Source organism: Durio zibethinus, chromosome 1 (genome assembly GCF_047325235.1).
Source record: "Durio zibethinus cultivar Kanyao isolate XHJ-2024 chromosome 1, ASM4732523v1, whole genome shotgun sequence".
In the NCBI taxonomy this organism is placed as follows: domain Eukaryota; kingdom Viridiplantae; phylum Streptophyta; class Magnoliopsida; order Malvales; family Malvaceae; genus Durio; species Durio zibethinus.
In genome coordinates, this window is record NC_143162.1 from 10365922 (window position 1) to 10387485 (window position 21564).

A 21564-nucleotide genomic window follows, 5' to 3' on the forward strand; every position below is an offset into this window, starting at 1 on the left:
AAAGATTAGTTTAAAAAAATGGGTTAAAATACAAAAAAAATAATTTCACCAAAACTTTAAAAGTAGATATAGGGAAGTAAGGACCATTTTTGATGAAAATGAGGTCGGATCTGTGTTCAGGGGATCGATAAGAGTTTGTGAGAGTTTTTTTAAATTTCTCGACACTGTCGACGGTGGCCGAAGTTCACCGCCTGTAAGGACTGCGACAGCGATTCACAACGGACGACCACCGGTCCAGGTCGACTGAAAAAGAAGAGAAAAAAAAATCAGGCATTTTTTTTTAAGAAAAAAGCAAAAATGACTGAAAAAAATTGAACCTTTTATATAAACGGTGAAAACCAAAACGATGTGATTTCAATAAACGCCCAAAACAACATCCTTTTAAGCACCTAGGATCCACGCATCAACCTTTGACCCGACCCGGGGTTCGTGCCCCCGACCCGCGACCCACTTTCTTCATCAATCTCTGATCGGTCTGACTGAACCGAAATCGAACCGCCTAGACCAAATAAAATCGATACTGAACTGCTGAGCCACCCAGACCGTGCCCAAACCGAGCTAAACCGTCGGACCAAACCGTCGAACCGAACCGCGCGTTGACTAAACCGTTGACTTATCCGATTTAGGTAAAAAAAAAAATTTTTGAATTTTTCTTATTTTTTATATATTATTTTATTAATATTTATTCATATTAAAATATTTATATTTGTTAGATTAAACGATGAAATATGTGGTTAAATTTTTTTTTAATTTTGTTAATTTTTAAAATAAACTTCAAAAACAAAATAATATAAAAATAAATTTAATAATAATACTAAACTAATAAAAAAATGTAGGAAAAGAAAATTTTTACCTGATGATGAGATTCAAAGGTATTCTGAGTAGTGATGCCTATAAAATCTCAAGATGAAAAAAATTTTTTAAACATATTACTAGTGTATTGAAGTATTTATAAAAAAAATTTTCAATAAAAATAAAAATTTTTCTTTTTTGGTTATAAAATAGTAATAAATAAAAATTGATTAATATATTAAAAATATAAGTAATAAAAATAGGAAGAAAAAAAATTTTAACCAATGATGAGATTCTAAAAGTATTTCAAGTAGAGATGCTTTAAGAAATCTCTAGATGAGAAGATTTTTTGTAAAATATTACCAGTGTATTGAAATATTTATAAAAAATCTTCAATATAATGAAATTTTTATTTTTCTTCAATTTTTTAAATAAGAATATTAATAAAATTTCTCACAAAGAAAAATAAAATTTGTGCATCAACATGATAACATTTTGTATTGCATGTATGACATTTTTTACGAAAAGTAAATTTGAACCTCCAAGAATGAGATTCTAAGGTATTCCGAGAAGCGATGCCTAAAAAATCTCTAGGTGAAAAAAAGTTCTTCTAATGTTACCAACGTGCTGAAACATTTTAAGAATTATTTCAATAAAAAGATCTTAATTTATTTTTCTCGAGAATAAATTTTTTTTTTCTTATAAATAAAAAATCAAGAAAATTAATTTTTGAACACCGAAAATTAGACTATTTTTATCAAAAATCAAAGGATAACACATCGTTAATTGATACTGTTTTTTAATGATCGCTGTGAGGATGCTAATCTTTCCCCACGCATAACCGACTCCCGAACCCAAACTGTTTTGCAAATCGTAAAATTATCTTTTGAATAAATTTTAATTAATTTTAAAACTTTATTAAAAGAATATATTTTAGTAGGTGACCAATCGCACCTAGCCAAAAAAAATATTGGTGGCCACTCCGTTATTTTTTTTATTTCGTTTTCAAATTCGTCGGACGGACACAAAATCATTACAACAATAGTTAAGCATATAATGATAGTTATATTTTTGAAAAAGTCCTTTATTTTCTTCATAAAGAGTTTCAATAACTTGAAGATAGTCAATCTGTTGTTTCATATATTCAGTTTTTTTCATTTTAAATTTAAAGTTTTCAATTAAATATTTATATGAGTCAATATCAAGTTTTTCTTGTTTCTCCTTTGCTAAAGAAGATGAATGGTTGTCATCTGTCATCATAATATTGTCATAGTAAAAAAGTTCAAAATCTGTATATGTATTTGGAAGAACATGTCTTTAATCTATCTTTTCTGCAAGTAAATTTATTTTATCTTCCATATTATCTATTTTTACAAATAACTTAGTAAAAAATGAATAAAAAATATCAAACAAATCATTTATAGCTCTATGAATTGACATATTATTATATTCAAACTTAGGATCTATATGCAAACTATGATTATAAACTTGATCTTTACAAATATAATTATTTTTTAAAGTTGATTCTATGTTTATGATGCTTAAGATCGGTGTGATTATGTATAGGTTATTAAAAGCCAGTCAATAATAAAGCATACAAGGCTTAACAAATACCAACAAATAACTACAGATTCACTGTATGAACTTTAAAACATGAAATAAACAACAAAAAATAAAAGTAGATATAAAAACTTTGTTTATAAAAATAAGATTACAAAATAGATTTATAAGTTTAAACTTACAAGTACAAACCTTTTACACAAACCGAGGGCTCTGATACCATTTACAAAAAAAGTGCGAAAAAGATCAAAAGAAACTAGAAAAAATATATAGTAATTGAAGATGATCTCAAAGAGAGGAAAATAAAAGAAGAAAAGAAAAGATAAGAGTGATAGAATAGCCTTTTCGAGCTAATTATCCTATTCTCTATTTATAATCAAAATATAAATAATAACTATGTATAATGACCGCTATAATGTATAGTAAATTTTTATTACAGTATGATGTTACAGTGACTTGCTATAGTATTTTTTTTTTTTTTGCATATCTCTATCTTATAAAACAGTTTTATTTGATACAGAGATTTTTTGTTATGAACAATAACTACTATAATACAACTAGTCTTTGGCTCCGAACCATATTGTCTTTTGCTATTGGTAGCTTAAATCAACTTATCTTTGGATAATTCTTGTTTAGAATATCTCTGATGTGAATTGTTTATCCTTTCATAGTATTATCCAAGTTTTATAATTTTATTCCATCTTTGTCCAAGGTTTGGTAAGAGTGAAAAAAGTTAATTTTAAATTGATTTCACATCGTTCATCCTTCTTGGTATTGAAAAAATAATTCTTGAAAGTGATGAACATCTTCCATTTTAAATAGTTATTGAAGAAATTTCAACGCCACTGGTTGAGTCTCGAAAGGTGCTTGAAATGTTACATAATAAATTAATGCAAAAATCTTTCATCCATCAGTTTGTACAACAATTTTTAAAAAACTATCTCCAATGACCAACTGAAGGAGATAACTAGCTTTTTCCATCATATCGATTCTTGTTTGAAATTGATATTGCGCTGGATTAAAAAATTTTAAAATTATCTTATTTATAGTTTTAAGAATCTTGGCTTTTGTTATTAAGTTTAACAAAAGGCAGAAAGGACTTTTTTCATTTTTCAGATTTGATAGGATTAAAAAAATCTTTGATATCATCTAATGATAGCATCTAAAGAGATTGGTTATGGTAAAATGTATATAAAAAAAATAGTGACTATTTTTTACCGCTTTATGAAATTGGTGCTTGATAAAAGCAAAAAAATCTTTAATCAAATCAAAAGATAAGTTCTGTACAAAATTCTGACCAACTATTTCAAGTTTGATGCTAATTACATCAAAAAGTTCATGACTAAGTATGAATTTAATTTTTGGAATTGAACCTCCTATTGTAGTAATATGAATATATAAAAAATAATAATATTTAAAAAAATTTCCACTAACAATTTTTTTTGTAATCTGTTGAATAAAAAAATTTATTTGTTGAAATAATTCCTTTGTTAGGAATTGAACAACTTTTTCCAAAAAAAAAAAAATTCTTTTACACTTGTTTAGTTAAAAAAAAATAATTATTTTTAAAATATTCACAAAATTTCAAGATATTGTTTATTTCTAAAATTGTATACGCACTTTTTTTCATGGCAAAGAAATCCATATCTTGTTTTAGCAAGTTAATTAACAAGATATTCAACCAGTTTGCTCATCCTTTTACGAAAATAAATTTTATTTTAAGAAAGATGAGATTTTCAAATTGAATTTAACAAAGCATAGACTTGTGATTTTGAGAAAGAATACTAACACATTCTTGCTATTTAAAAGTGGCTCTTGGAATATTTAAATTTTAGGATTATGCTTGTATTTATTTAAAATACAAAATATTTCTATTACATTATAACACATTGATATTTTAAAGTCATTTTTGGAATACCAATACATTTTAAATAAAAACACGACCTAGACTATATATTATCTAAGTCAAACTGTATCTTAAGATATAAATAATAAAATGCAATGATCGAACCATAAGACTGTTTCAAGATTAAGCTTTCACTAAATTAAGTGTTCAACAAAATAGTCAAATACAACCTGCATGTTTAAGGATTGCATTTTATTATCGCCAAAGATTGCATTCTTCAAATAATTTAGTCTTCAAACCTAATGCAATTGCACTAATCAATTTGAAGTGGGAAGAAAATACAATCATTGTTGCTAATAATATTAAAAAAAAAATTTAATTCGCTTAACTATGATGCTTAAGACATAAAAAGGATAACAATAATCAACTCTACTATAAAAGCATACATATATTGAATTAATTGACTATTCCTAAAACCAATTCATTTAATATCCATGAAACTGATCAAATTACATCTAAACTCTTATAGATCCACTTGCCAACAAAGCTATATCAAAATATGTCCTTAGTCCCAAGTCCATAGATCTTAAACATTAATATAAAGTTATTTATGCAAAAATTTGTATAAAGCAATGTATGAAATATGTAATATGTAAAATATTTACTAAATATTGATAGCTGTGCGAGTATAATTTTGTCTCGTAAAGAGAAGCTTGGTGAGTTAAAGAATAGCTAAAAGTCAACTGTCATTTTCCTTGGTATGATATAAAATTGACTAATTTGAAAAATAAAAGCAAAAATATGTGCAATATGCTATTTTTATAATTTGACCGTTATTTCAAAGATCTAAACTTGTTTTTATGATTATCTTTTAGTTTCATTTCTATTCATTGGAGATTAAGCTTTTGAAGATACCAATTCTTTTCATTAACTCATATGTCTTGAAATATTAAAAACAAAGATAAGTAACTAAATTATAATAGACTTTCGGTCCCTAGAAAGCTAAAAAAAAAAAAAAAAATTAGATACATACTAAAAAAATTTATCTTGATCATCAATTTATAATTGAAAATAAATATGTAAAGCCCAAAATCCATACTTTCCACTAAAATTTCACGAACATTCACCTTTGTTTAAAAAAAAAAAAAATAGAAGATGAGCAAGACCCATACGCATGAACAAGGAGAGAAAAGAAAAAAAAAGTACATACACCCACAAAAATGAAAAAATAAAAGCATACAAATGTTAGTTGTGAGGGAATCATACTTGAACCAAAAGTCACATCCTTTACAACACCATGTATTTAATTGCAGCACATTCCCGTCCCCAATGAGTCAGTAATATAAAACTTTTTAACCTTTCTAATAAACGGAAAACATAATCAAGAAAGTTGTGAAAGGCAAGAGAGGCCATTAAAATCGAACATATGTTCCTTCTTTCCTTATTTCTATGTGGAAATAAAAGTAACAAAAGATTTTGGCACCATTTTATATCATCAGATCAATAAAAAATTCTTATGAAAACTTGAAGATAGACATCAGGAAACAATCCTTAAGCATAACAAAAAAAAAGAGAAAAACATTTACGGGTTATGAATTAACTCAACAAAAAGGTGAAATAATGGATTATGGTAAACTTCTATTGTCTCAAAAAGTCCAATATACATACATTTGAGGCAATTCTAATTGGTCAATTATTCAAAAAGTGAACACATATAGTAGTATGAGTTAACTTAGCAATACTTTCCAAACTATTAAAAGGAACAATTATGGATTTACCTTAACAATCTGCTTAGATGTACTAATAACCTTTTGTCTATCTATATATGCAAAAAACGAATGTAAGAAAATAAGTTAAAGGTTCAAGAATGCTTTACCTTTTTTAAGATGTGAGCAACAATTGTATAGAAGGTAATTGATATCTATTAGAATAAAATATCAAAAAAATGCATAAGAATTTGAAAAGCAACTAACACTACTAATATCTTGTGCACTACCATAACAAAGCAAACACAAACTCATTTTCCATAAGAGTTTCAAAAGCAACTAACACCATGTTCATTTTGATACATAATAACATGTGAAAAAGTTACATACTTGAACCATACTTGAATCATATTATTCCGAGATGGATTAAATTCTAAGATTGAAACTTTCAAAGTAAGCAATAAATTTTCATTTAGAAAAAAGTCAAAAAAACAACCAAAACAAAGAATCAACTCTAGATGCAATCTAAATTAAGAAATCAATTTATGATTGTAAATTGCTTTGATGATCAAGTTGACCAAATTTCATAGCTACTTTCATATGAGAAAACAATTCATACCCCCCATCTTCTTCCCTTTCCCATGCTTATCATTTTATTGCAAGATTTATTAGCAACCAATCTGATATATGTGCGTTAATGCCAATGCAACTCCACCACCACTACATTGCAAAGCTACAGCTATAGATATAAATTCCATCTCCTAAATCCAAGAGACATAAACTACCTGAAAATTTAATTTTCAAACCAAGAATTGGAGATTTTTAGTGTCTACAAATAATCAAATAAGAACAAACTGGACAACAATTTTTCATCAAGTCAAATACTACAATTTCAAACAGCACAAAAATAATTGAAAACTAATAAAAATCCTGCTACCACCACCTTAGCCAACTCCATCACTCAGCTTTTACCACCAATCTCAATAAAAAAAAAAAAAAAAAACTCAAACTTTTATTTTAAAAATATTGCAGTAATTAAAAAAAAATATAGAAGCCTAGCCTGATGGCCTCAATAAAAACAAAAATTATTTTAAAGTATATCATTTATAGTGATGATGATACCTCCATTTTTTTTGTTTGCCTTCCACTTGATTCGACTGCCAAACAAATTTTTTTGGTTTGTTGTAACTCGTTTTTCAAAACAAAGTTACTTTTCCCTTTGTGTTCGATTGGAGAAGGAAGCCTTTTAATTTTTTCCTAGAAAAAACCTAAAAATCATATTGAATTAAAGGGAGAGAAAAAGATGAGAACAAAAATTTTGGAATCGTTTGTTAAAAGTGAGCAACTAAAAGTGAAAGATTGAATGAATTAGGTATTAGGTAAAAGGCATAGGTAAAATGAAAGGATTGAATCAATTAGGTAAGTAGCAGAAAATTTAGTCCTAAAATTAAAAAATCATGAGTTTTATATTATATATATGGTTTGGATGATTGAGTATTGATTGTTAATAGGGAAATGGGTGTTTGACTGAATTAAAAAACAGTTCTATTGAGTTTATACATATTAGTACTAAAAACAATAATTGCTACATAAAAATTTAACAACATAAAGGCTAAATTTGAATTTCTTTAAACATTTGAGAATTTTGGAATATGCCTAGAATAATAAAGACAAAATCTCAATTACTATGGGATTCAGTGTCATATGTATGATAATATAATTTTATTTCAAACATTGTATCAACTAATAGACAATAACCAAGATGAATATATAAACCACAAAATCTAACAATTTTTTAGCTTAGAAAACGTTATCGTAAGCAAGCAAATATGTAATTCCAACGCCCAAAATCATTATTGAAAAACAGGTCAAGCATTAGACACGAAGAATTATTTGTACTAAAGAGTTGTATTATGCTTACCATATATGCATCTAAGTGTCCAAACAATTAGGAGAAGGCTTTGTTTACACCATTTTTTATTTGTAAGAAGCTGTTGTGTGAACTGTCTAGTGAACCTGTCTCAATATATTCACACCTATACATGATTAAAAAAAAAAGAGTTACATTGAACATGCTCTAAAATAATTGACGTAAGTGGTAGAGAAACACATCAAAATTGATTAACAAAAATAAAAACAAATCAAACCATTTCGACTGAAGTTTAATCAAGAGGTAGATGTCAATTCAATAATCTTCCAAGGGAAAAATGGACTTCATGTTAGGAAGGAAATGAATTTTAATTACACATTAAAAAATTATTATCTTGGACGCATGAAGTTTAATCTTACCTGATGCATCCCTCATGTGTTTTATGTCTCTAAATCCAATGGTCATAATAATGCAGAGAATCATGAATACCCAATTGATTTCAGGGATATAACTATGGTCATGTATTTTGTTAGAGCTGTGAATAAACTTGATTGTAGGAAAACAACCAAGGAATTAGCTCTGGTTGATGATTGAGAATGTTCCACTAATGATTTCTTGGCTTCCCACAATAGAAGCAAAAATTGCTACTATTAGCACAGGCCATCTCACATTTTCTATACACAAACATTAAGCAATCAACTTTTTTTGTCTAAAACCACGAATTCAGATTGTATGCAAAAGAGTTCTTATACTATAAAACCACTGTTTTATCTTTCGCACTTTTTTCTTAGTTCATAGGGAAAAAGAGATAGTTTGGGGGTTTCCATGCTTAGACTTGAAACTTACATGTTTCCATTTCATCAGTTAGCTTCCTATTATTTTTCTTTTGGAAATAGAAGATGAGGTATACCTGGAATTGAGACATAAAAACTCATCCGGTAGCTCATATGATGTTGTTGAGAAAAGTAAGCAGCTTGGCCTATATATGCCAATATAAAGGCTGGATAAACCAGAAAGGTAAAAGCAGTTTGACATAAGATAAAAGTTAATTTCATTTTAGCTTCCAGCTTTGAACTCACACAAACAGGTAAGACATTAGTATTAAATCAAACTTTAGAAGAGGATTAATGTTAGAATCACCTGAATTGCAGCATAAGAGAAGTGACCAAGATTATTAAACATTACCTCGGAGCCTGCAGAATAATCAAAGTATGATACAGCCATTTGTTTGTTGTCAGTTGCCACAATGAACCAAACTTAAGGTTATGGTATCAGTTATCCATGCAAAAGAGAATGGAAAATATGCAGTCTCGGTAAAAAATATAGACAAAAAAGGGAACATAATTACAATTGAATTTTGATAGAGCAAGATCAAAAGAAATATAGAACTTGTGACAGCATAGAAGCAAAATCTACCAGTTGATTCACTTGAGTTCTGCCATTTTTTAGATGCTGCTGATATGGATTTTGCCTGCATATATATATATATATATATATATATATATATATATATATATATATATATATATATAAAACAAAAACAAAAATCTTTAAGCAATGAAAAAATAATAAATAATCCAGACAGCTTGCTAGTGTTAAGCATATTGTAACAACTCTTCCAAGGTAAACCATTGAAAAGTTGGCCTTAATTCAACCAAAGTAACATGAGGATTAAGTGCAATAGCAGGGAAAAGCAAACCACTAATGAAAGTTCCATCTTTTTCAATTTTCGAATGAGATAAGTAGGAACCTTGATAATACTGCACAATCTTCCATAGTTTTTCCACTATGAATATCCTCCCAAATCTAATTGTAATTGACACGAAACATAAACTTCTCAAATAAGATTCTGATTCCATTAAGCCAATTACATAGCACACTCTATAGTAAACCATTCAAACAGTTTTACCCTCTTCGCTTTTGCCTTGAGCAAGCCATGTTTATCCTAAGCATGGAAACTTTCATCATATTTATGATATAAAGAATGCCCAAAACAGCGTACCTGTTTTGATTGTCTCAAGTAACAGCTTTCGTCATTCAAATCAGACGGCAGAGATTCAGAGAGGATAGTCAAATGATTTGACACTTGAGGATGTGAGCACAGTGCATAGAAACTTGCAAAAAAAACAATTTAGTTGGATTATAAAAATGCCAAACTGACACTCAAAGCTTCCCAATTGAAAATCTTTTTCCCTTCAATACTCTCACCCTAATGAATAACATCTATACTCATATCAGCAAACCTTTTAGGAACTTTACATTTTGGCTTTTTCATATTACTTTTCTCAGTTCCATCAACAGACTTGCTAAGGTCTCTAATTCTTTGAAATCTTCTTTTGTTGACCTAAAAAGATAATAAGTAAAAAAAAAAAAAAAAGACAAATAATAAGTGAAAAAAGAATACAAAGACATCAAATCCATTTTATTAATCAAAGACAACATAAATCAAACAAATTGAAACAATTTAACAAAAAAGGAACAAATTACTTATAACGAACCACCTCCATATATAAAATCAACTCATTAACAACATGTAATCTGCAAACCATCAAATCTAAAAAAACCTTCTAACTTTTAAAACATGTCCAAACAACATTAATGGAAAAAACAGCTCTTCTAACAGTTTTCAATCCTCCCACATTGACATTTATTCAAAGACGTTCGAAGCAATAAACTAAATACTATAAAAACAAATGAATTGAAGAACATTCATAATAAAAAAATTATCAAAACTAATTGTAAGAAAACACTTATTTACCACTGGTTGTAATCTTGTAATCTGTATATTTATAATTGTATCTCTAGAATTAAGTATTTGTATTCCTAAAATTAAGGACAAAAAATTAAGATAGACAATACTTCAATTATAGGATCAGTTTTAGGAAGATTTAGTTTCTTAGTTTACCCACTAGTTAGTTGTATATAAACCTAAGGTGTTTGTATAATTCTTTATGAGCAGTTTTTCAATATACATTTAGTTTTACTCTTAGTTTTTCATACAATTTTATTTCTTAGCTTTTCCATAGTTTTTCAATATATATTCAATTTTACTCTTTTCCACACAGTTTTATTTCTTAGTTTTTTCACATTGTCTCAGAGCTTTAGGCTTTTCTTGGGAAGAAAATTTTTCAGCCTTCATTACTGAATTCTATTTCAGGTCTTCATAGCCAAATCTTATTAAATCTTTTAGTCTTATTTTTTCCTTCTTTGGCCTTCATTGCCTAGAATCCTCTTTAGTTAAACCTTTACTATCAAGACTCGTTTCAGTTATGAGAAAGATAACCATACCAGAGATAGCAGAATCTGTCACTACTACCCGATTTTAGGAAGTAACAACTGGTAAAACCACCGGAGTACTACAGAAGTCTCGGGAATAAAGAGAGTTGGACAGAGAAGAGATTGAGAAACTAAGAAGCCTATTAAAAACTCTCGAAAAGCCTACTGGGGTATGTTTTTTGGGTAAGATTTCTAGTTTAGGTAAAGCTTCTGGTTCTCATGGATTCAATTTCTCGATTAAGCCTATTGTGAGTTATTGACTCATTGACTTATAAACCACAGACTATATGACACATTCTTCACAGAAATTTAGTACATATACACTGTGTCATAGTAATAAGAAAATTATTGTTGCAAATGGTTCAGTTATTACAGTGGCAAGATTAGGAGATGTTCAAATAAATCCCTCGTTTATTCTTTAAAATGTTATTGGATTGTCTACTAATTTGATATCTATACAAAAACTTACCAAAGACATGAATTGCAAAGTGACTTTTTATCCCTTTTATTGTGAATTTCAGGACCAGAATTCGGGGGAAAGGATTGAACTTGCTAAGGAGAAGGATGGACTATACTATCTTGAGACATCAAACAACACAAGTAATATTAAGAATAGTTTACCTTTGTCATTTCTTTCTGAAAAATCTCCCAATAAAGACAAAATCTGGCTTTATCATTTTTGTCATACACATCCTTCTTTTGGAACTTTGAAAAACATATTTCCTTCTTTGTTCAAAAGATTAAATGTCGAAAACTTTCATTATGATGTTTGTGAATTTGCAAAGCATAGACGTGTGCCTTTTCCAGTTAACAATAAAAGAAGTTCTACTCCTTTTTACTTGATTCATAGTGACATATGGGATCCCTCTACAATCCTAATATTTTTGGTGCAAGGTGGTTTGTTTATTTCATAGATAATTGTACTAGGGTCTCTTGGATATTTTTACTTAAATCCAAATCAAATGTGAATAGTGTATTTTTAAGCTTCTAAAACATGATCCAAAATCAATTTGAAGTGAAAACCAAGAGATTTAGATCTTATAATGCAAGAAACTATTTCAACCAGAGTTTATCTACCTATTTCCAAAAAGAAGGGATTATCTATGAGTCATCTTGTGTTAATGCTCCACAACAAAATGGAGTGGCAGAGAGGAAAAACACTCATTTACTAGCCACAACTCAAGCTTTACTTTTTCAAGCAAACGTACCTAAATCCTACTAGGGGGAAGTTGCTCTCATTGCCACACATATTATAAATAGGTTACCTTCAAAAGTTTCAGGATTTAAAACTCCTATGGAAGTACTCTCACAATTTTATCCCAACTTTAATACCGCAAACAACCTCACACCTAGGACATTTTGTTGTAAATCATTTGTTAATGTTCACAGTCACAATAGAGGGAAGTTAGATCCTAGAGCAATTAAGTGCATTTTTATAGGATATTCATCAACTTAGAAAGGGTATAAGTGCTATCATCCTCCTACCAAAAAAATTCTATGTGTTTGCAGATGTCACTTTTGAAGAAAGTAAATCATTTTTTACTCAACCTTATCTTTCAGGGAGTGACATTCATGGAAGACAAGGATAAAGACTTCTTTTTGCTTGATTTGTCCTCCTCTTCAACATTTCACCCATTAATTCTTTTGAGTCAAACCTGTTTCTTCTAAGTCCAAGTCAAACACTAAATTTGAGTCTAAACCCATTCCAAACACAAAAGATGTGACAAAGGATAATATTGTTCTTGATTCTATAAGGAATTATAGGTGTACTCAAGAAGAAAAGTTCCAGATCCTGAACCAATGAAAGTCCAAGAACTTGATCCTAACTCTGGTCTTTGACTCTATTTCTCAAATTCAACATGAATATCCTAAAACTATAACTAGTGATTATGATCTACATATTGCAGTTAGGAAAGGAACCAAAGAATGTACTAAGTATCCACTATATCCAATCTCTAATTGTGTCACTTGAAAAATTCTCACCATCCCATAAAAATTTTCTTGTGAGCCTAAACATTGTTTTTGTTCCAACTACATTATCCGAGGCATTATGCAATAAGAAATTGAGGCAAAGCCATGAAAATAGAAACGGAGGACTTAAGACATGGGAACTAGTAGGGTTGCCTCAAGGAAAAAATCTAATTGGGTGTAAATGGATTTTCACTGTAAAATACAAAGCGAATGGCACTATTGAAAGATATAAAGCCAGGTTGGTGGCTAAGGACTACACTTAAACTTATGGAGTGGATTATCAAGAAACTTTTGCTCTAGTTGCCAAGATGAATACAATTAGGATTTGTTATCATTGGCTGCAAATTACAATTGGTAGCTTCAACAATTTGATGTAAATAATTCTTTTCTACATGGTGATTTGGAAGAAGAAATATATATGAAGGTTCCACTGGGATTTGGAGGTCATTTAGAAGCAAACAAAGTATGCAAGCTGAAAAAGGCTTTATATGGCCTTAAACAGTCTCCTAGGGCTTGGCTCGGGAGATTTGTCGAAGTGATGCTAGCAATGGGATATAAGCAGAGTCAAAGAGATTGCACATTGTTTATAAAGTACTCTGATTCGGAAAAAGTCACAGTCCTATTAGTGTATATTGATGATATAATTGTAACTAGAGATGATAAAAAATAGAGAAACTCTCTAAAACAATGTTTGGCTAGAGAATTTGAGATAAAGAGCTAGGGAGATTGAAGTACTTCCTAGAAATTGAAGTAGCTCACTCACAGCATGGTATTTTCATCTCACAATAGAAATATGTGATGGATCTTCTAAAGGAAACTAGACAGCTTGCATGTAAACCTGTAAATACCCCTATAGATCCTAATTATAAACTTGAAGAAGTTAATGGAGATGCTACTGTAGATGGAGAGATATATCAAAGATTAGTTGGAAGACTTTATCTCTCACATACTAGACTTGATATAGCATATGCTATGAGTGTGATAAGTTAATTTATACATAGTCATAAAGAAGTGCACCTACAGCCCGTCTACCGTGTATTGTCCTATTTGAAGGCCAATCCTGTGAGAGGTATCTTATTCAAAAGAAATTCGAGGCTAGTTCTAGGGGCATATACAAATGCTGATTATGCAGGTACAGTAATTGATAGAAGATCCACCCAAGGTTACTGCACTGTCCTAGGTGATAATCTTGTGACATGGAGGAATAAAAAACAGAGTGTGATAGCAAGATCAAGTGCAGAAGTAGAGTTCAAAGCAATAGCTCAAGGAATTTGTGAACTAATATGGTTATAGATTATCCTAGAAGACTTGAAGATTAAGTGGGATGAACCAATGAGACTCTACTGTGATAACAAGTTTGCAATAAGCATTGCACACAATCCTATGCAACATGACAGAACAAAATACATTAAAGTAGACCGGCATTTCATAAAGAAAAAACTAGACAGTGGGTTGATTTGTACACCGTATGTATCAACCAAGGGTCAACTTACAGATGTGTTGACTAAAGGTCTCAGCAGTGCAACATTTCAAGAAATTATTTCCAAGCTGAGAATGAAAAACACCTATTCACCAACTTGAGGGGGAGTGTGAGAAAACATTAATTTACAGCTGATTGTAATCTTGTAATCTGTATATTTATATTTGTATCTGTAGAATTAAGTATTTGTATCCCTAAAATTAAGGAAAAAAAATTAGAATAAACAATCCCTCAATTATAGGATGAGTTTTAGGAAGATTTAGTTTCCTAGTTTACCAACTAGTTAGTTGCATATAATCCCAAAGTGCTTGTATAATTCTTTATGAGTAGTTGTTCAATATACATTCAATTTTACTCTTAGTTTTTCACACAGTGTTATTTCTTAGTTTTTCCACAGTTTTTCAATATACATTTAGTTTTACTCTTAGTTTTTCACACAGTTTTATTTCTTAGTTTTTCCACACTAATGATTTAAACCACAATGACATTTTGCCATATGAAATAATAAAATTAAAAAGCCAAACCTCTTTATGAGTGTATTTTGCATTGTTGATGAGAAATTTTGAAATATGATAAAATCATCTTTCTTTCATCATTGGCCTAAATGTTTTTGAATCAAAACTTTTTATCGTTGCATGCTTAGCATTTCCCTAGGAGGAAGCAAATGTTAAGTAGATTGAAAGCTAGTTTCGATTGAATATTTAAAAGAAGAGTTTTTGCTTAAGCATATTTTAGTTTACTTTAGCATTAGTGACAAGAAAGTTGAGATTGAGTAATTTATTTGTTTTTGATTTACTGAATCCCATAGACGTGCAAACCTAATCTAGATGACTTGGTTTTGTTTGATTGCCAAAAATTCAATTAGTTCTACAAAGGTATTCTTGTGAAATTTTCCTGTGAATTGAACCACTTCAGGGATAGCATCAAAATTAAATAAAAAAGATTGACAATAGTCAAATTCACTATCTTGCTTATTTCCAAATAAGATTTATTATAGTAATTTGTAAAAAATGAAAAAGTAAAAGAACGCTACTCAATTCATGACATATACTTTCCAAATCAAGTTAGCACCTCATAATTAATTAAACATAAAATATGTTGCTATTTACATTACAAAAGTTGGAAGCAGGGAATGTTGGATATTCTCAAAAGAGAAGCCACATCATATCATAAGGTTAATCATTGGTATTTATGCAAACCTTAAGAATATAACTTAAATAATTTTAATGGTAAACAGAATTGCATGATGATTAAATACAACATTAAATAAAGAAAAATAGGTAGTGATGATAAAACTAAGAAATGGGATCAATGCACAATTAATCCTCCTTCATTGACCAAACCATTACCTATAAAGGAAATTAATCTTTTTAATATTTCAATAAGATTTTCATGTTAAGTACAAACGGGTTGGGCCATCGCTTTATTGCTGCAAAAATGTTTTGGACAGATAAGATAGTAAAAAATTTGTTATCCTTGATAGGTAACACTATCAATTTTTGTTTTTTAAAATTTAACATATATTTAACTATTTTTAATACAAAACTTTCATGAATTTTATGTATAGATAAACAAAACTACTTACTGCCTTTAACCTTCAATGTTTCTAAGTTCCTTAACTTTCTTTTTTGGAATTGCTAAAACAAACATATTCATTTAAAACAAAAGAAAAAAGAGCAAAAGTTCTCATTTAAAACAAAATTTGGTACAGAATTAGAAAATGACTTACTTATTTCTCACTATTCAGTTACTTATTTCTCACTACTTTTCATTTCTCTTTCTACAACATTAATTTTTTTTCCACCGATAAATCACATTTCACACATGTAAATTCTCAAAAATAGTCACCGAAATTTTAGTATAAATGATCTTCGACTTATTTCTTAGTTCTCCATAATATAAAACCTATCCCATTAGTTTCATAAAAGCATAATTAAAAATGAAACAGAAAAATTATACTAGAAAAAACTAACCATCAAGACTCGTTGGCATTGGATTGCTGAAGCCGGCGATCCAGCTACCGATCTGCTAATCTAGAGTCAACGTAGGTGGAGGCGATGTGTGATCCTTTCTCTTTTCCATCCTCCCCTCAACACCGTTCAGCCCAAAACTTAATCAATATTTTCTTTTCTTTTTTTATCACTCATTGAAGCTGGCCTTCAGATTTTAAATTTAAAAATGAAACTTGAAATAAAGAAGACTAACCATCAGGATTTTCGACGCAGAACTATTGAAGTTGTCGACCCAACCTTCGATCCGCGTATAGGGCGAGTAGTAGTGTTCCTTTTCTTCTCTCTCTCATCTCCTTTATGGCTCATCACAAATTTCACTCCGATGTCTTCCTCTCTCTTTTCTTTTCTGGATTTTTATCAAAAAAAATTTTTGTCATTCATCTCTTTTCTATAAAAAATTGAGAGTGTGGGAAGAAAATTATGTGAAAGTTACGAGAAGACAGGGCTTAGGTGAGGGAAGGTAAACGAAAAGGCACTGGCTCCCTTTGCACAAAATAAAATTTTTATCAACTCCTAATATTTAAATAAATGACAAAGGATAGTAGTAGTACTCAATTGACATAAAGAGTTGAAGCATATTGGTAAAAAAAGTAAAGTTACTTTTCTTTTTTTTTTTATTCAAAGGATTCGGGAAAAATACAAAAATGAGAGGAAAATTAAAAAAGAAAAGGTAAAAAAGTACATCTTATCTTATTATAAATATTAAAAATATATAGAAATTAAAGATAAAAAGAAATGTACGTCAAATCCAAGTTCAACCACTGTCATTTTAATCAAAGAAATAAAAAATAAAATAAAAATTGACATGACATTTGATGAGTAACGAAAGAAAGAACAAATAAAATATAAAAAACCTTTAAATAAAAAAGGTCAAAAATATATGAAATTTATTTACCCACCAGTCACCATCTAATTCGACTCATTAAAAATATAAAAAAAAATTGAAAAGATAAATATTCACAACTTTTTTTTAAATACATACAGACCCATGCCAGAATTTAATGGCCTTGGTTTGTTGCCACCTAAGCTCGTAGAATAAGTAGATGAAATTTTGATTTCTTTTTTGGAAGATTTCTTTCATTTAAATTTTTTTCCTTAACAATGCATTTGACGTTTCTTATTTTTGTTTCCTTGTAACACTAACATTGATATGAAAAAAAATTAAAATTGATCTTTTACAACTCACTTACTCAATGATATATCTCAAACACAATAAAAAAAAAAATCATTTTTATTTACACTTATAAGTATTAATAAAAAATTTAAAAAAGTGTTACTATTACTAATAGTTTTTTGACCAACGATTGACCACTAGATGAGTGTTAGTAAAAATTTTCCAATCGTTGAACCTCCAATGTTGAAATTATGCATGTATTTGTAGATATATTATTTTTAAACTATTGTTATAAGTAAAAAAATTTTAAAAATATTTTAAAATATCGATAAAAGTTACATTTTATTCATTTTTTTAATTTATTAAATGAGCTATAATGATACTTAAAATCATCCTTAAAAATCTTATTTTATTTTTTAAAAATAATTTTCAATATTTATAATCTTTGTATCCAATAAAATTAAAAATTAATTCATTCCAATTAGTAGAGAATAAAAGTATAAGAAATCAAGGTTTGCAAGTCCCAACTTTTGCAATACTTATTTGGCTTTTTTGCAAAAATGGAAAGTCAAATCAAAGTCCTCTCTTACACTGTAACTCTTCAAAGATTGTCAAATTAAGGTCTAAAATTGTTAGTCATCTCTTGATTTTTGTTGTCTCTTTAAAGTTTTCTACAAATCATGGTCGAGGCTTCCATGAAACTGAGATGTCTCACATGGCTTCCCCAACTGTGAGATAGAATGAGTTCATTCTAAAGGACTCTAAGATTTTAGAGTGATGCAATTTCTCCATCACACTTCTTATAGGGTTTACCAACACTAGCTACATTAGAAGATAAACTATATCAGCCACGTGTTAACCTCAAGTTAACAAAGTTTGCATGTAGTGAAATTCATTGGGTGACAATCACTACATGAAATGATATTTTCACCAACATTTTTCTTAGTTCACATACCATGCTAATGCCACTGGTGTCTATGGCTATGACAGTTGAGAAAAATGCAAAACTATTAGTTAAATACAGTAGGAATTCATGGTAATAATATGTTTCATAACCTATAATACCTTTTTGTATTTTTTTTTTGAAATGATAATCAAGGAGTTTTTAAAGTAACTTACCAGTCATGTCAATAATTATACATTTTAAAGTGCTTTCATGGTTAGTCTTAATCTGTTCTTCCTTCTCTCTGATCCATCTTAATATCTTATAACGAAGAATTTCCTTTATTGCACAAGAAAATGTTCTGCTTTAATCTGCTTGACTAATAAAAACATTCAGCCTAACTTATAGTATTGAAATTTATTCGATAGTTTATTAACCAATCACAGATAAGATTAATAACAGACAAAAAAAGAAAAAATGATAAAGGAGAGATCTACCCTAACGGATCAATTAAACAAGCAATGGAGTAATTCGAGATCTACCTATTGGTTTGAATGCACTTCAAATCGGGGTGCCTTGACCTCAACTTTTCTGTTTGATCATAAAGGTTATAATGGAGGTAATTATGCAACAAAAAGTGTAGAAGTCTTTCTAGCATTATGCTAATATATTATGCATTAGCTATATCTCTTACCATAAACAACTCTAAATTGGTTTATAATAAACCTGACCAAGCATCACTTATAATCTTTTTGTCTCCATGCAAGATATGTTTGAAGAACCTATAGGGTGTATAACATACAATCCCTTAACGAAATAAAGATGGGTACCTCAACTCTTTAAAAAAAAAAATCTTTCCATTTTATGACATATTTAGAAGAAAATAATGACACAATGATTGAAGAGATCTTGCTACATATTCATTACCAAGTGGCAAAAGCTCAGTAATTTATTATACATTTTAAAAACAAAAGAAAATCAGCTAAACTTATCTAGCTCTACAAGAAAATACTAAATATGCATAATAAAATAAAACCTACTTTGCCTTTAGTAGAATTTTGATCTCTTTTTCAAAACAAAAATGTTAAAAAAAACACACACACACACACACAACAAGAGAATTAAATGAAGTTTTGGGTAACATCTGAATATCACACTCACAATTCGATTAACCGTACTCACCGTTCTATTCATAAGAAAAGATAATATCAAGATACTTTTCTAAAAGAACCATTGCACGTTAGCTCATCAAATTTAAGGCTTTCTTATCATTTAGTTTCTTAAACTCATGAACTTAAGAAAATCTACCCAAAAAGAAAAAAATCAGAATTAATGTGCAAAAATATAGAATTCAAATGTGTAAAAAATGTGTAAAAATCAGCATTAATTTTTTTACCTATAAAAATCGTATCCATTGATTTGAACAACAATCAGATTAGGTGGCATTACTTCAATTTCAACGTTGAAGGACTTAATGTATTCATATTTACTATTAGCCATTTGCTACAATTACTGTCGTCTCTCACTGTACAATGATCGAGCACTTAATGGGCAATGTTCAAAGGCCAAATGAGTGAAAGTAAAGCTTTCCAATGTGTTGCAAATGGAAGGCACACTTTTTTCAAAATCTAAGGTATACATATATTAAAGACCTAGAAAACTTTGAAGTTGTTTTTTGATCTTCTAATTGTTCTAAAAATTTGTTGATTTTTTCTATAATATGATTTTGTGAAGTAAGAACTTTTGAAGATAAATTTAAGCCTAAGAATTTTATATTAGTTTTTTCAAGCTTTATCTTTTTTGGGCTTAATAGTATACAATGTTTATAAATTTTTAAGCTATAAGATTTAGGTGTTTTCTATACTTATTTAATGTTTTAGAAATATAAGTATATCATCAATTTATACCACATAAAAAAACTTTATATTTTCTAAAAATGGTGTCCATCCATCTTTGAAAATTTTGTTGAGCATTACAAAGTCCAAAGGGCATGACTTCTCACTAATAATGGCCTTGTGGTGCACTAAAGGCTGTCAATAGTTTTGACTTTTCAGTTAGTATTATTTGCCAAATCTTAATTTACAATCAAATTTACTAAAATATTTAGCATTTTTTGGTAAGTTTATAAACATATCTTTTCTAGGAATAAATTATCCATCAAATATTAAATTTTGATTAAGCCTTTTATAGTTGATTACCATTTTAGCTTTTCCTCTTTTTTGTTCAACATGATTTTTTACCATAAATGCTGGGCTTGAATGTGGACTAGTAATGAGTTCTATAAGTCCTTTTTGTAAAAGTTCGTTAATTTGTATATCAAATTCATCTATATCTTATTTAGTATATAGATCATTAATTTCACTCTAATTATTTTCTTTGAATTAAGAATTTTTGAACTACAAAATCTAAAACTTCTAAACCATAATTTTAATGGTTCCTTACCAAAATTTTCTTTTAAAATTTTATATAACTAGTGTGTTTCACTAATTGATTTAATTTCCATATCCTTGATTTCAGGTTAGAAATCAGAATCACATATATGTTTATGATTTGTTACTAATAGTATTTCTATAGATTCTTTATCTATAGTAAAAACAATATTATTGATATTCAACAAAAGGTAAATAATTGTATAAAAAATTATTTTCTAGTAACATATCACCATGCATAAAAAGAATACGTAAAATTTTTGGGATTATAAATTTTTTATTCATTAAATAAATAGAAACATTTTTTGCTTTATATCCTATTATGATTTCTTTTCCATTAATTCCTATTACTATTATAGGGTGTTTCATTGGCTCCTATTTTTCTAATGATAAAGCATTTATTCTACAACTACGTATAGTTGTTCCAATGTTTGTTAAAACATTTAAAGAGAATGGATTATACTATTTAAATATAAATTCTGCTTCAACATAATTGTAATACCTTTTTGATTGATTTCTTGAAAATATAATTACTTCATCATTACCAATTTTATATTGGTTGATTATAGCTAAACTTTGAATATAATCTTTTTTAGTATTTCTAGAAAAATTAAATTTAAAACCA

General features: G+C 28.6%; 1 protein-coding gene across 26 annotated transcripts in view; it reads right to left on the reverse strand.

The window, feature by feature from the left end:
• The window catches only part of LOC111312098 (uncharacterized), a 49507-nt gene extending 32084 nt beyond the window's left edge, over nt 1-17423 (reverse strand). The window contains exons 1-8 of one of the 26 annotated variants that reach the window (XM_089763090.1): nt 16475-17237; nt 9525-10118; nt 9191-9245; nt 8960-9030; nt 8685-8774; nt 7826-7940; nt 6075-6119; nt 1891-4497 (exon numbers count right to left, since the gene is read on the reverse strand). In XM_089763090.1, coding sequence (XP_089619216.1) covers nt 7853-7940; nt 8685-8774; nt 8960-9030; nt 9191-9245; nt 9525-9550 — 330 coding nt within the window. In that variant the 5' untranslated portion in view covers nt 9551-10118; nt 16475-17237 and the 3' untranslated portion in view covers nt 1891-4497; nt 6075-6119; nt 7826-7852. Of the gene's footprint in view, nt 1-1890; nt 4498-5309; nt 6884-7026; nt 7173-7825; nt 9246-9524; nt 10119-16474 lie in introns of those variants that run through there. The other 25 variants (XR_016343211.1, XM_089763083.1, XM_089763080.1 and 22 more) reach the window with 25 other exon arrangements.
• Between the last annotated feature and the right edge of the window lie 4141 nt (nt 17424-21564).